The 12,318-nt window shown below is 44.5% G+C and overlaps 1 protein-coding gene across 2 annotated transcripts in view; it reads left to right on the top strand.

Moving 5' to 3' along the window:
- GLRX2 (glutaredoxin 2) overlaps nucleotides 1–12,318 on the top strand; it is a 56,397-nt gene that overhangs the window by 20,046 nt on the left and 24,033 nt on the right. For both annotated transcript variants that reach the window (XM_077277799.1, XM_077277798.1), the window contains exons 2-4: nucleotides 1,864–1,941; nucleotides 5,959–6,022; nucleotides 10,597–10,773. In XM_077277799.1, coding sequence (XP_077133914.1) covers nucleotides 1,864–1,941; nucleotides 5,959–6,022; nucleotides 10,597–10,773 — 319 coding nt within the window. The remainder of the gene's footprint in view (nucleotides 1–1,863; nucleotides 1,942–5,958; nucleotides 6,023–10,596; nucleotides 10,774–12,318) is intronic.

Genomic DNA, 12,318 nt, shown 5'->3' with positions numbered 1-12,318 from the left:
ATCACAATGGGGCAGCGGATGCGTTGAAAAACAGCGCTTTCACTGCTTGCGTCGGTACATCGCAACAACGCAATTCGTCGTGGGTTGTACGACACTAGTGTGAAAGTAGCCTAAAAGGCAGTGGCCACCTCTTATAGCGGCAAAATCTGCTGACAGGTTCCCTTTAAAGGGAACCTGTCACGTCATTTCAAGCATGTTAAGTGTCCCTAGTGCATTGTTAGTGTTTAAATGTGCAATTCTAACATGTTTTTTTCATTAAAAACGGCACTATAATAATGTCCTAAAAACACTTTATATAGTTGTATGGTACCTGCTCGTTTAGTCATGGATGTCGCCGCCCACTCAATTTGATTGATTTCCCTGGTTGGGCTGATGTCACTGGAATCCCGCACTTGCGCAGTGTGGCGCCTGTAGCTGCGCATGTACAGTGTTGAGTGGACAGCCGTGCATCATGGCACATGAGCGGTTCCCTGACTGACACTGCGCAAGCGCGGCTGTCTGCCCTGCCCTGCGCATGCACGGCTGCAAATGCAGGATTCCAGTGAAGTCGGCACAACCAGGGAAATCAATTTAATTGAGTGTGCAATGTCCATGACTAAATGAGCAGGTACTATATAACTATATAAAGTTCTTTTTGCACATCATTACAGTACCTATTTGAATGAAAAAAGTGTGTTAATAATGCCTATTGCATCACGGACAACGCACTGGGGACAGCTTAGATGCTTGAAATGACGTGACAGGTTCCCTTTAATAAAGTGTGAATTGGCTGCAGCTTGCCCCGGTGATGGTTCGCTGCAGGAACCACCATGTATCAGATAAAGAATTAAAAAATGTATTGAAACATAAGGGGGCAGATATAAGCTCTGTGGAGTATGGCGGCAGGTAGTATCTACATGCGAATACAGGGTTCCACGGTTCAGCATGGGACTGATGTGTGATGTGCAGACTGTTGGTGTATGTGGAATATTGGCCATGTGCACTGGCATATTGGCTGTAATAGGAGCGTGTGCACTCACTATATGCTCCATGAGGCGCACAGACCGCATCCTTATAATGCGCTTGCCTGAACCCTTTAATTGTGCAAAAGTTGGCCTTTAAATCTGCATCCAAATGCAAAATCCCATCAGAATAATCTACAATATAGCACAGCCAAAAACGGTTAGGTACGGTATTAATTGTAAATGTGACCATGCACTTAGAGTAAGACGGTGAGCGCTGAAGATGGCCAGGGCTGCTCTGCTGGGTTTGTAATAAAGTTAATTACTGTTTATGAACCATATTTTTATTATTAGATCTTAAATCCGGGTGTGCCAGCTAGAAAAACGGGATGCACCAAGAAATGAGCCATAGCGCTGTCATCTGTACCTTCCTCAAGTCACTGTATAACCAGTATTACTGCTATTCCACGTCGCGGTGTCCTGGCGCCATGCAGGAACCTTACACTTACTAAAGACAGCTGGATCCTCTCCTAGATCATTGGGAAGGTTCGGGAAGACTTTTCTACCCTCCGAGGGTAAAATCCAAATCTAGAACTTCTGCGCAGATCAACAATCTGCCATACTGACTATAAGGAAGCAGAGGTGGAGTATATAATGGTGCGCCCCCTGCCTGTTACTACTGCACTGTGTGATGCCTGTTCTTAGTTCCCAGCTATGGAGCTGTGAGGGTGCGGCTGACTATATGATTATATGCTTGTCTCAGTGAGCCCTAAGAGTGGTATTGCAGATAGCATTTTTTGCTGTATTTTTTTTTTCCAGTAGGCTTTTTTTTTTTTTTTTTAAGATGGAAAAAAAAAAAACGTGAGACCAAGTATTTGTTTTTTATTAATCATTTTCAATTTTTTTTTTTTTTACTTTTTAGGAAAGTGTGTTCATTGCCACTTAGAAAAGGTGCTTGTGATCTGCTTTCAAAAAGATATACAGCTTCATTAGTATACAGGTAATGAAAAAATGTTACTTTTTTGTGCAGCTTAAAAGTCTGAATATAAAAAAACAAGCAGGGCCGGGTTGGGGGCAGACAGACTAGGTATTTGCCTAGGGGTGGAACGACATCAATATTGTCGTTTAGTTGCCTGCACTCAGCACATGTAAATACAACCGAAATGTTTCTGTGTGATGGTGCAATACATTAGCATTTGGGGCCTTATTTTGTCTAAAATTGGCCCTGAGAACAAGAATATGTGCAGCCAGGTAGTTATGGCACCATATTGTCCAGGAGCCATCACAATGTTGTGGGCACAGCCGCTAGAGTTTTGTGGTGCCTCCGGCGCTCTCTAAATTACCTTTCTATGAATATCTTCTAGATTCTCATTATAATAGAGAAAACCTCACCATGCCTGTGTATTAGTTTTCTAGTATTGCTGCAAGTTCACAAGTATAAATACAAACCTAGATAAACTGTTGTGATGGGGGCCGGAGGGCCGATACCAAGGAGTTGTATCATCAGCAACAGCCCTATTCAGAATGCCAGAGGGGCTGCCGAATCCCTCGGTAATCCCGGCTGTGGCTCCATCTGTCATGTTTCTAAATGTCACATAATGGTTTCCATTTTCACAGGTTTTCCTTGTGTGTCATTGGTTTTAGATTTTTTTTTTTTTTGCACTTTTTTAACCCCTTAATGACCGCCGATACGCCTTTTAACGGCAGTTAAGGGTACTTATTCATCAGCTTTTTAACGACACTGAGAAATAAGGGCATAGTGCCCCCCAGAGTCGGAATTTCTCCATGGTCTCGGCTACTGGGAGTAGCTGAGACCCCAGAGAACATGATTCGGGTTGGGTTTTACCGACCCCCAGCGTTGTGATCTCTGTTAACGGAATAATGGTGACCGCAAAGAAGGTCCGATTTCAAACATCAGAGGAGAGAGAAATGGGGTCCACCGATTTTTTTTTTTTTTTTTATTCCCTCCCATCTTCTTCCGGGAAGAAAATGGCGGGTACATGTGCAGTGCGTCTGCCAAGTTCTGTTGGCCGGCAACAATAGCAAGTTTTTCCTACTAGTTCATTTTAGATCATAGATATTATCACAGTGATCAAAATAAACAAATAGTAAATCAAACCCCCCTTTATCACCCCCTTAGTTAGGTAAAAATAATTAAATTAAAAAATGTATTTATTTCCATTTTTCCATTAGGGTTAGGGTTTTGTGACAGTTTGGGCTTGGCTAAAGTAAGGGTTAGGGTTGTGGTTAGAATTGGGGTGGGTAAAATGTTTATTTTTTTCCATCCTAGTTCTCGTGAAGCACCTGAAGGGTTAATAAACCTCTTGAATGTGGTTTTGCGCACCTTGAGGGGTGCAGTTTTTAGAATGGTGTTACTTTTTGGTATTTTCTGTTATATTGACCCCCCAAACTCACTTCAAATGGAGGTGGTCCCTAAAAAATAATGGTTTTGCAAATTTTGTTGGAAAAATGAGAAATCGCTGGTCAACTTTTAACCCTTATAACTTCCTAACAAAAAAAATGTTTTCCAAATTTTTGCTGATGTAAAGTTGACATATGGGAAATGTTATTTATTAACTATTTTGTGTGAAACCATTCTCTGATTTAAGGGCACAAAAACTAAAAGTTTGAAAATTGCAAAATTTGCCAAATTTCCATTTTTTTCATAAATTTACACAAGTTATATCAAATAAATTTTACCACTAAAATGAAGTACAATATGTCACGAAAAAACAGTCTCAGAATCAGTGGGATACGTTGAATCATTCCAGAGGTAAAACTTCATAAAGTGACAGTGGTCAGAATTGTAAATTGTCTTGTTCATTAAGTACCAAATTGGCGCTGTCACTAAGTGGTTAAAAACCGAAGGAGGTAAACTGTGTGATTTTTTTTTTTTTTAATACATTGACAAAGGTAAAACTGCTATCTTCCATTTTTGATTGATCCTAGTAGACTTGAATGACCAAGACAGATGCACAAAAATGTTTGAGAATAGGACAAGCACTGAGTTTCATAGAATGAGCACATGGATCTGTTAGAAAAAAAGATGTTATTGTATCCATTAAACTCTAAGGCTGATTGCCCACGATCCAGAACTAGCAGCGCTTTGGATGCAGGGCATGTTCGCTGTGTGCAAAGTGCTGCCGTCTATTGAACGCAGGTGAATTCGCATGTGTTCACTGATCCGTGTGGATTCACCATGTCCAATATAGTAACATAGTAATATAGTTATTAATGTTGAAGGAAGATTTTAAGTGCATCTAGTTCAACCCATAGCCTAACCTAACATGCCCTAATATGTTGATCCAGAGGAAGGCAAAAAAAAACCCATGTGGCAAAGAGTAAGCTCCACATTGGGGAAATAAATTCCTTCCCGACTCCACATACGGCAATCAGGCTAGTTCCCTGGATCAACGCCCTATCAAGGAATCTAATATATATAACCTGTAACATATAACCAGTCCCCTCTTAAATTTTAGTAATGAATCACTCATTACAACATCATACGGCAGAGAGTTCCATAGTCTCACTGCTCTTACAGTAAAGAATCCGCGTCTGTTATTATTCTTAACCCTTCTTTCCTCCAGACGTAGAGGATGCCCCCTTGTCCCTGTCTCAGGTCTATGATTAAAAAGATCATCAGAAAGGTCTTTGTACTATCCCCTCATGTATTTATACATTGTAATAAGATCACCCCCTAGCCTTCGTTTTTCCAAACTAAATAGCCCCAAGTGTAATAACCTATCTTGGTATTGCAGACCCCCCAGTCCTCTAATAACCTTGGTCGCTCTTCTCTGCACCCGCTCCAGTTCAGCTATGTCTTTCTTATACACCGGGGACCAGAACTGTGCACAGTATTCTAAGTGTGGTCGCACTAGTGATTTGTATAGAGGTAAAATTATGTTCTCCTCATGAGCATCTATGCCTCTTTTAATGCATCCCATTATTTTATTTGCCTTTGTAGCAGCTGCCTGACACTGGCCACTGAATATGAGTTTGTCATCCACTCATACACCCAGGTCTTTTTCATTGACGGTTTTGCCCAGAGTTTTAGAATTAAGCACATAGTTAAACATCTCATTACTTCTACCCAAGTGCATGACCTTACATTTATCCCCATTAAAGCTCATTTGCCATTTATCAGCCCAAGCTTCTAGTTTACATAAATCATCCTGTAATATAAAATTGTCCTCCTCTGTATTGATTACCCTGCAGAGTTTAGTGTCATCTGCAAATATTGAAATTCTACTCTGTATGCCCCCTACAAGGTCATTAATAAATATGTTAAAAAGAAGAGGGTCCAATACTGACCCCTGTGGTACCCCACTATTGTGACCAGTCCGAGTGCGCTCTATTAATAACCACCCTTTGTTTCCTATCCCTGAGTCAGCTCTCAACCCACTTACACATATTTTCCCCTATCCCCATTATTCTCATTTTATGTATCAACCTTTTGTGTGGCACCGTATCAAAAGCTTTTGAAAAGTCCATATACATATCTTCTATTAATAAAATTTCTGTTCCAGAGGCAAGCGTCTCCACAAGAAAAATTGACATGCTGCGGTTTTGAAAGACTTGTTGCATGTTAGTGTCCGCGGGGGAGCCGCACGCACAGTTGACATGGGATTTCTGGAAATCCCATCCTCTATGCTGTCACCTGGACGTTGAGGATTTTGCGCTGCATAAATAAGCAGCATCAAAGCCACAGCAACTCCGAATCGTGTGCACATACCCTTATCGATCAGGGTTCTGTTCTTTTTAATAACGGACAGTACAGACATGAGGAACACGGAAGTGTGAATGTAATTGGGAAAGAATTCTGGAGAACGTAAGGACCTAAGCAGCAATAGCATAGAACTATGAGCTATTTTCACCATTCTGCAGCTATGATCAGAGTCGGATAAAAGGTTCCATAACATTTTTTCCCATATGTTACCAAGGGAATTTGACACTTCTGCTCTGACTAATATTTCTTATTAATAATCTTCAATTTATACCTTTTCTATTTTATTTTCAGAATGGGAAACTTGTTATCAAACTCTGCAGATTTTCCTCATTCTGAGGCTCTAAAATCAGTACAGGTAAGTGGACAGTAAAAAGCATTTACATCAGTAATACTGTGCATAATGGTTCAGGAAACAGCCAAAAAGAAACATCTACCACACGGCAGATCCAACACATGTCACGCCTGATGAAGGCTTATGCAGGCGAAACGTGTTGTGTTTTATCCTTACCTGTGTTGGATCTGCTGTGCTGTGGATGTTTTTTTGGCTGTTCCATGCACTTGTCCAGTTACTATACTGGAGGAGCACTGAGACTACTACAATGGCAGACAAATTTAAAGGGAATCTGTCACCTACTTTTTTGTATATAAGCTTCGGCCACCGCCATCAGGGGCTTATCTACAGCATTCTGTAATGCTATAGATAAGCCCCCAATGTAACCTGAGAGATAAGAAAAACAAGTTAGATTATACTCACCCAGGTGCGGTCCGGTCCGATGGGCGTCGCAGGTGCGGCGCCTCCCATCTTCATGGGATGATGTCCTCTTCCTTGCTTCTGTCGCGGCTCCTGCGCAGGCATACTTATCTTCCCTGTTGAGGGCAGAGCAAAGTACTGCAGTGCGCAGGCGCTGGGCTTCTCGGACCTTTCCAGGCGCCTGCGCACTGCAGTACTTTGCTCTGCCCTCAACAGGGCAGACAAAGTACGCCTGCGCCGTAGCCGCGCCGTGAAGACCAGAAGAGGACGTCATAGCATGAAGATGGGAGGCACCGGTCCGCCCCTGGGTGAGTATAATCTAACTTGTTTTTCTTATCTCTCAGGTTACATCGGGGGGCTTATCTACAGCATTACAGAATGCTGTAGATAAGCCCCTGATGGCGGTGGCCGAAGCTTATGTACGAAAAAGTAGGTGACAGATTCCCTTTAATGTAAAGGCCCCGTCTCACATAGCGACGCTGCAGCGATACAGACAACGATGCAGATCGCTGCAGCGTCGCTGTTTAGTCGCTGTGTGGTCGCTGGAGAGCTGTCACACAGACCGCTCTCCAGCGACCAACGATGCCGAGGTCCCCGGGTAACCAGGGTAAACATCGGATTGCTAAGCGCAGGGCCACGCTTAGTAACCCGATGTTTACCCTGGTTACCAGTGTAAAATGTAAAATAACAAACAGTACATACTCACCTTCGCGTCCCCCGGCGTCCGCTTCCTGCACTGACTGAGCGCCGGCCCTAACAGCAGAGCGGTGACGTCACCGCTGTGCTGTACTTTCACTTTCCGGACGGCAGTCAGTCAGTGCGGGAAGCGGACGGCAAGGGACCTGACGGACACCGGAATGTGAGTATGTACTGTTTTTTTTTTTTTACATTTACGATGGTAACCAGGGTAAACATCAGGTTACTAAGCGCGGCCCTGCGCTTAGTAACCCGATGTTTACCCTGGTTACCAGTGAAGACATCGCTGAATCCGTGTCACACACACCGATTCAGCGATGTCAGCGGGACCTCAACGATCAGAAAAAGGTCCAGGCCATTCCGACACGACCAGCGATCTCACAGCAGGGGCCTGATCGCTGGTACGTGTCACACATAGCGAGATCGCTACTGAGGTCGCTGTTGCGTCACAAAACTAGTGACTCAGCAGCGATCTCGCTAGCGATCTCGCTATGTGAGACGGGGCCTTTAGCGTTACACAGATTTCTGCCCAGAGGTGCACAACATTAGAAGGTATGAGCCTCATCATACAGGTGCTTCTCACAAAATTAGAATATCATCAAAACGTTAATTTATTTCAGTTCTTCAATACAAAAAGTGAAACTCATGTATTATATAGTCATTACAGAGTGATCTATTTCAAGAGTTTATTTCTGTTAATGTTGATAATTATGGCTTACAGCCAATGAAAACCCAAAAGTCATTATCTCAGCAAATTAGAATAATTAACAAAAAACACCTACAAAGGCTTCCTAAGCATTTAAAAAGGTCCCTTAGTCTGTTTCAGTAGGCTCCGCAATCATGGAGAAGACTGCTGACTTGACAGATGTCCAGAAGGCAGTCATTGGCACACTCCACAATGAGGGTAAGCCACAAAAGGTCATTGTTAAAGAAGATGGCTGTTCTCAAAGTGATGTATCGAAACATATTACTGGAAAGTTGAGTGGAAGGAAAAAGTGTGGTAGAAAAAGGTGCACAAGCAACCGGGATAACCGCAGCCTTGAAAGGATTGTTAAGAAAAGGCCATTCAAAATTTTGGGGGAGATTCACAAGGAGTTGACTGCTGCTGGAGACATTGCTTCAAGAGCCACCATATATAGAGATATCCAGGACATGGGCTACAAGTGTCGCATTCCTTGTGTCAAGCCACTCATGACCAATACACAATGCCAGAAGCATCTTACCTGGGCCAAGGAGAAAAGGAACTGGACTGTTGCTCAGTGGTCCAAGGTGTTTTCAGATTAAAGTAAATTTTGCATTTCATTTGGAAAGTCCAAGGTCCCAGAGTCTGGAGGAAGAGTGGAGAGGCCACAATCCAAGCTGCTTGAGGTCTTGTGTGAAGTTTCCACAATAAGTGATGGTTTGGGGAGCCATGTCATCTGCTTATGTAGGTCCACTATGTTTTAACAAAAAAAAAGTCAGCGCAGCCATCTACCAGGAAGTTTTAGAGCACTTCATCCTTCCCTTTGCCGAGAAGCTTTTTGGAAATAGAAATTTCATTCTCCAGCAGGACTTGGCATCTGTCCATGCTGCCAAAAGTACCAATACCTGGTTTAACAACATCAGTATCACTGTGCTTGATTGGCCAGCAAACTCACCTGACCTTAACCCCATAGAGAATCTATGGGGTATTGTCAAGAGGAAGATGAGAGACACCAGACCCAACAATGCAGATAAGCTGAAGGCTGCTATCAAACAACCTGGGCTTCCATAACACCTCAGCAGTGCCACAGGCTGATCACCTCCATGCCACGCCACATTGATGCAGTGATTGATGCAAAAGTAGCCCCGACCAAGTATTGAGTGCATTTACTGAACATACATTTCAGTAGGCCAACATTTTGGATTTTAAAATCATTTCTTAAAACTGGTGTTATAAAGTATTCTAATTTACTGAGATAATGACGTCTGGCTTTTCATTGGCTGTAAGCCATAATCATCAACATTAACAGAAATAAACACTTGAAATAGATCACTATGTTTGTACTCTGTATAATGAGTTTCGCTTTTTGTATTGAAGAACTGAAATAAATTAACTTTTTGATGATATTCTAATTTTGTCAGAAGCACCTGCATATTCTTCACCATGGCCACTAATAATACTATGCTCCGATAGTGCTGCTGTTTTGTCTTCTCTCTCCTGGCAAAGCTGATCTCCAAACCATTGATAACTTTTCAGGGGTATTTGTGCACCCACAGTTCGGCCATGTTAAGATGATAACTTTTGCAGTGTGTGCAGTTGTACATTAGAGTCTGATAAGCTTAATTTACATGAGTGGATTTTGGTAAGATAACACGTTACAGGGGCACAAAAATTACCGCACTTCACAAGCATCAATATCCCGGATTTAATTATGTAAAGAAAAGATGAGGTTTGGGAACATAGATACATTACATGTCTGTTACAGCACAGAAGGCCATGAAATCTTCACCCATCCTGCAGATTATGGGTGTGAGCACATTTACACAATTGGACGATTACATCCATACATCTCATACTGTCACATTGTAGTGTAGGAAGTGGTGGATTCGGGGTCTGTACTTAGTGTTGTCTGATTTTCTCACTTGATATGTTTGTGATGGTGTAATCAGTATCTATACCAGTGAGTTATTCTTTCACAGGCTGCTAAGCATTATCCGGGATCACCAGTGGCGCTGACCAAATACTAATCCATCACACTGCCACGTACCGTCCACAAATTGACATACTGATCAATTTTTATTTTCTTTTGACAGACTGACACTATTAGGTGATCCACCATCAGTCCTCCAGCAGTGCATGTTTATGGGGTCATTTATGCACAATTGACACTCCCGGGGATAATGACCCAAGCTGCTGGGGTGGCACTAGGTGGTTGGCACGTAGGTAACACTGGTGTATCCGCTACATGGAAGTCGCGGTGGTTTTCAGCTGTGTCATTAGAAGTGTATTGCAGATTACATGCCTATTGTTATCCTGCGCTTGTGTAAGATATGAGTAAAATCCCGCTCGTCTCACAAATGTGTGTAAGGCCACAGAGTATTGTGCTGAGTATTCATAAACCAAGAAGCGGAGGCGACAAGCCATGAATGTTTGCAGTGACATCAGTCATCCTTCTGTCCGGGCTCCGGGGTTCTGCATCTCTGGTTGTCATTAAGATGTTGGGGAGTCTGTACATCTGCTCGGTAGACTACAAATAACAGCTGTACATTGGATGAGATCATACCCCCACCTCCGTATAGGTCATGGGTATCGGCTTGTGAGGGTCTGACACCAGCACCCCCACTGATCAGCTGATCAGCCTTTTTGTGGTTCCCCAGACATTCAGCGGATTAATGGGGCACAAGAGTCCAAAGTGAAGTGACTTTCTATAACAGGGTAATGGGTTATTTTCTAGGCAGTAGTAGTGAGGTAGCAGGGATATATTGGCAGTAATATACCATTGTGCTTTGTCACCCGGCAGGACACCGTTTCTGAAAATTGTGTAGTAATTTATTCAAAGACCTCGTGTCCCTATTGCACCATGGCCAAGGACGCATTCAACAGCATAAACGTGAATTACAAGTCCATAGAGCTGGATGAAGTAGATAATGGAAGGCAGCTTCAAGAAGCCCTTCACCAGATGACCGGCGCCCGATCAGTAAGTGTGACCACGTCAAAGTTATTATTAACCCTTTCCTGACATATGGTGTTCTGCTATCATATGTGGGCTTTCCTGCTTCGATGCAAACTCAGACCATGAGTTTCCATTATTGCCGGCAGACCCAGGCTGTGTGTTTCAGCCAGCATCTGCCTCTGACAGCAGTGGATGGAGCAGAGGATGCAGCTGCCGATCTCTGACTGTGTGTGAACTAGGAGCTGTGCCGTTCCACGCACTCATTGATCCCCACCATGATGCTATTGCATACTGTCAGTGGGTGCAATGATGGCCGAGGGTCTTCTGAAAAGCCAGAGCCATAGCACTCTGGTGCTATAGAAATACAATATCACAACATGCTAATTAACCCCTTCACAGGCTCGAAGTCACATTACAACCACCGAGCAGCCACACACCGACGCGTGTGGTACATACGTCATGTGACAGTATCACAATATCATGTTTCTTTATCGCCTCTCATTGGGGGACACAGGAACCATGGGGTGTATGCTGCTGCAACTAGGAGGCTGACACTATGCAAATAAAAAAGTTAGCTCCTCCTCTGCAGTGTACACCCTACCGACTGGCATTATACTCTTCAGTTTAGCTTAGTGTCAGTAGGAGGTGGACACAGGTCTTTCACTAGACCCTTATCTACCTCAATGTGCGTCGTTTCTTTTCAGGTTTTTCCGGAAGGATACAGGGTGAACAGTAACACCTGTAATCCCACAAGGCGTACTATGAGTACGGCGTGTACTGCCACCCCGTATCCTCATAGATCCCTCAGCAGGACCATGATCCTGGCACACAAGCGTGCTCAGAAGTCCGGTCCTAGCTCCGTCCCCCACCCACTCGCCCACCAGAGCCTGTCGGTTGGAGGAGACGAGGACGTCCATCACCAGCTCCCCGGACGTCTCATTCCCCTCAGGTTAGTAACGGCGTGGGATGTTTAGGTGAGTATTTTCCCCTCCCTCTTCCCAGATCACTCGCAGGGTGGGGGAGCAGAGGTCCCTTTAGATATGCGATTCACGATTTTTACCTTTATTTTAGGAATCGCATCGCGCGGCGGCCGGTCAGGCTGCCACGCTTCCTCCTGAGCTGCGGTGCAGGCCGGCTAGGGACGCAGGTTCTGTCTCCTTATTCAGCGGCCGCAGTGCTCTCCCTGCAGCCGCACTACTCGGCCGCCACAATGTCTCCGCTTTCAGCACGACAGCCTGACAGGCTGCCGCGCCGCTTCCCCCTGCGGCCTCACTGCTCGGTGGCCACATTGCGTCCTGTGTCTGCGCGGCGGCATTGGCAGGCTGCCGTGCTGCTTAGTCCCTGCGGCGCACTGCTCCGGTGCCGCGGCTCTCTCCTCCGGCGGCGCCGGACTCTAATTTAGGTCCCGGCTCCGGCCGGGGCCTACATCCGGCGCCACGACCCGTCACTTCGTTCCCTGGGGCGGCCCTGGCAGGCTGCCGCACTGCTTTGCGGCGCACTGTTCCGGAGCCGCAGTTTCTTTTTCTGGCGGCACCGGCCTCTAATTTAGGTCCCGGCTTCTGCCGGGGC

The sequence above is a fragment of the Ranitomeya variabilis genome, chromosome 8, assembly GCF_051348905.1.
Source record: "Ranitomeya variabilis isolate aRanVar5 chromosome 8, aRanVar5.hap1, whole genome shotgun sequence".
Classification (NCBI taxonomy): domain Eukaryota; kingdom Metazoa; phylum Chordata; class Amphibia; order Anura; family Dendrobatidae; genus Ranitomeya; species Ranitomeya variabilis.
Note: the sequence above shows the minus strand (reverse complement) of the source record. Positions and strands in the feature narration are given on the sequence as shown.